The following is a 2500-nucleotide window of genomic DNA, read 5'->3' on the forward strand; positions in this document are numbered from 1 at the left end:
TCTGCGGGATCAGAACTCTTATGACGCTTAGAACGTTTATGGTGCTTTTAAGGACCTGGTCGGACATGCAGGTGACTTGCCATTCTGAAGCAGGTTGGGATGCATCAAAAATAGGCAAACACCGGGGACAGCAGTAAACATCAAAAAAACGGTGTGGGGGGTTCTAGAACATTGCAGACAACTCGGAAATGAGGCTTAATGTTGAAAAAACCGCAATTATCCTTTAATGTTTGGCAGGGGATCAAATACTTATTTCCCTCAATTAAATATAAATCAATTATTATATATTCTTTAGAGTTAATTTCTGCATTTTCTTTTTGATATTCTGTCTCTCCATATTAGAATACATATTATCATTAACATTAAATACTGATCATGTCTTTATTAGTGGGCAAACCAACAAAATCAGCAAGGGATCAAATACTTATTCTCCTCACTGTAACCCACAGTGAATATGCATGTTATAATACATATGCACATATTGATACACTGCACGAAGGTAAACAAGCCTATGTACACACACACACAATCACATAGTGGCTGTATCGTGTGCCATTATGTACACACACACACACACACACACACACACACACACACACACACACACGCGCGCACACACACACACACACACACACAATATAGTATACAATATATACAATTAACACAATGTACATACTATGTTTATGAATTGAAAGCTGCATGCACTCATTATCATCAACAAAAACCATGCCCCCAAACAAACACCAAACCAAAAAACTGTGTAGAGAGATTCACACATTTCTAAATGTACATGTTCCAAATATAAAGTCTTTTTTGCTTTCGTGTAAGTTTTTATGCAAAGTGACTTTTGAATCCTGGGTAGACAAAACACATTTCATATGAATTACAATGACATTGCCAATAATTCCATGTCTTAAAAACTCTCTGAGGAGTTGTGTAGGCTTGATGTATGTAAATGGCACGGTGGTGTGTTTGGCCTCAGTGGACTGGAGCTGTATAAGTTGCTGCTGCTGTGCTGTCGCCCACTCTTGTGGCCAAGGCAGATTAACCGCACAAATACACCTACCGCGTCAAGTCACAAAAGCGATTCTGGAGACTAGAGCGATTCGCACGCTGAGAGCGACAGTTTGAAGTTGAAATCCTTTCAACTTTCTATGACGCGGTTCGGCGACCAGCCGTGACAGCAAATGATTGTATAGAGGTCAGTGACCACAGCCAATGGGAATGTTTGAATGCTTTTCCTGGACATACGCTAGTCGCTTCAATCGCTTCTATCGCTCCTATCGCTCCTATCGCTCTTGCTGCACAGAAGCGATTCTCTGTTGCTTGAATCGCGTCGCGGCTGGTCTATTTGTCCGACAACAACTACTGCTGCTGCTGCTCAAACATAGAATAAAATAACACCACACCAAAAGCAATGTGTGTGTGTAAACAAGGAATCCTCCAGACAGAAAGCGCAACAGCACTTATTTTCTAACACTGCCTCACTGGGAGAAACTGGGTGAAACTGATTCAGTGTTTGAAGAGATGATTTGAAAAGTGCACCTTACATAATGGTCCTTTTCCTTTCTGACAGCTTTCGAGTATTCTGCCCTACAAAGGCCAAGTGCAGTAACTACTCTAACATTGAAACGGAAAAATGCCTTCAAAGCCTTAGGTAGGATAGTTACTGCAAATTTGACACAGTAATATCTCTGAAAACGGGACACATTTGGACCATAAGGCTTTGTCACAAGATAAAGGCTGTGTTGTGAAGACCATCTTCAGTCTAAACTCAATTTTGCAAAAAAAAAATTGTAGGGCAGTATTGTTGAGTGTATACTGTACCTGTTTCTGATCTCTTCCACGCCCAATTTTTTGATTAAGGAAAATATTGACAAAAGCTTCAAAACTAAATTAAAACGTTTTTTGTTTATACAAAATACATGATTTATTTTTGGTTTCTTATTGGATGTACTTTACTTTATTAACTTGCTCTGATGTAGGCCTACTTTCTCCGTTTGTGTTTTATTTCACCCTCTATTTATAGGGTAAAGGCAGTATTAATAGGACCAACGTAACCTATGAGTGACAGGTTCTCATTTCCTCTTTTGAGTTTGTTTTGTTTTGTTTTGTGTGTCTTGTGTTTTTGTCTTCTGTTGGGGTTTGTATCATTTGTAAAAAGAAAAGAGAACAATGTAAAACAATGTATGGATTTGTTTGACCACAGGAAGAACAGTGCTTCTATAAGGAGAAAACTGATGTGTTGTCAATAAAGCAAACAAATCAAATCAATCAAATCCACATTTGTGTCCCCAGCTTTGGTGCGGACTCCAGCGGTCCAATGCTGCCGTCCCGCATGTACCTCCACTCTGGGAGCATGCAGGAGGAGGAGGAGGCGCAGCAGCATCAGCATCAGCAGCAGCAGGGGAGGCCAGAGGGCATGGAGAGGTGCCCCACTCCCCCCATACGCGGCGCGGCCTCCTCCCCAGCCGGAGTCTCCTACGGCCACCAGTCCACG

General features: G+C 41.2%; 1 protein-coding gene across 1 annotated transcript in view; it reads left to right on the forward strand.

The window, feature by feature from the left end:
- The window catches only part of LOC134451729 (roundabout homolog 1-like), a 336086-nt gene that overhangs the window by 321776 nt on the left and 11810 nt on the right, over positions 1 to 2500 (forward strand). Inside the window, exon 25 of the mRNA XM_063202132.1 lies at positions 2299 to 2500. This exon is cut by the window's right edge and continues 68 nt beyond it. Within this exon, the coding sequence (XP_063058202.1) occupies positions 2299 to 2500 (202 nt within the window). The remainder of the gene's footprint in view (positions 1 to 2298) is intronic.

This window comes from Engraulis encrasicolus, chromosome 7 (assembly GCF_034702125.1).
Source record: "Engraulis encrasicolus isolate BLACKSEA-1 chromosome 7, IST_EnEncr_1.0, whole genome shotgun sequence".
NCBI lineage: Eukaryota > Metazoa > Chordata > Actinopteri > Clupeiformes > Engraulidae > Engraulis > Engraulis encrasicolus.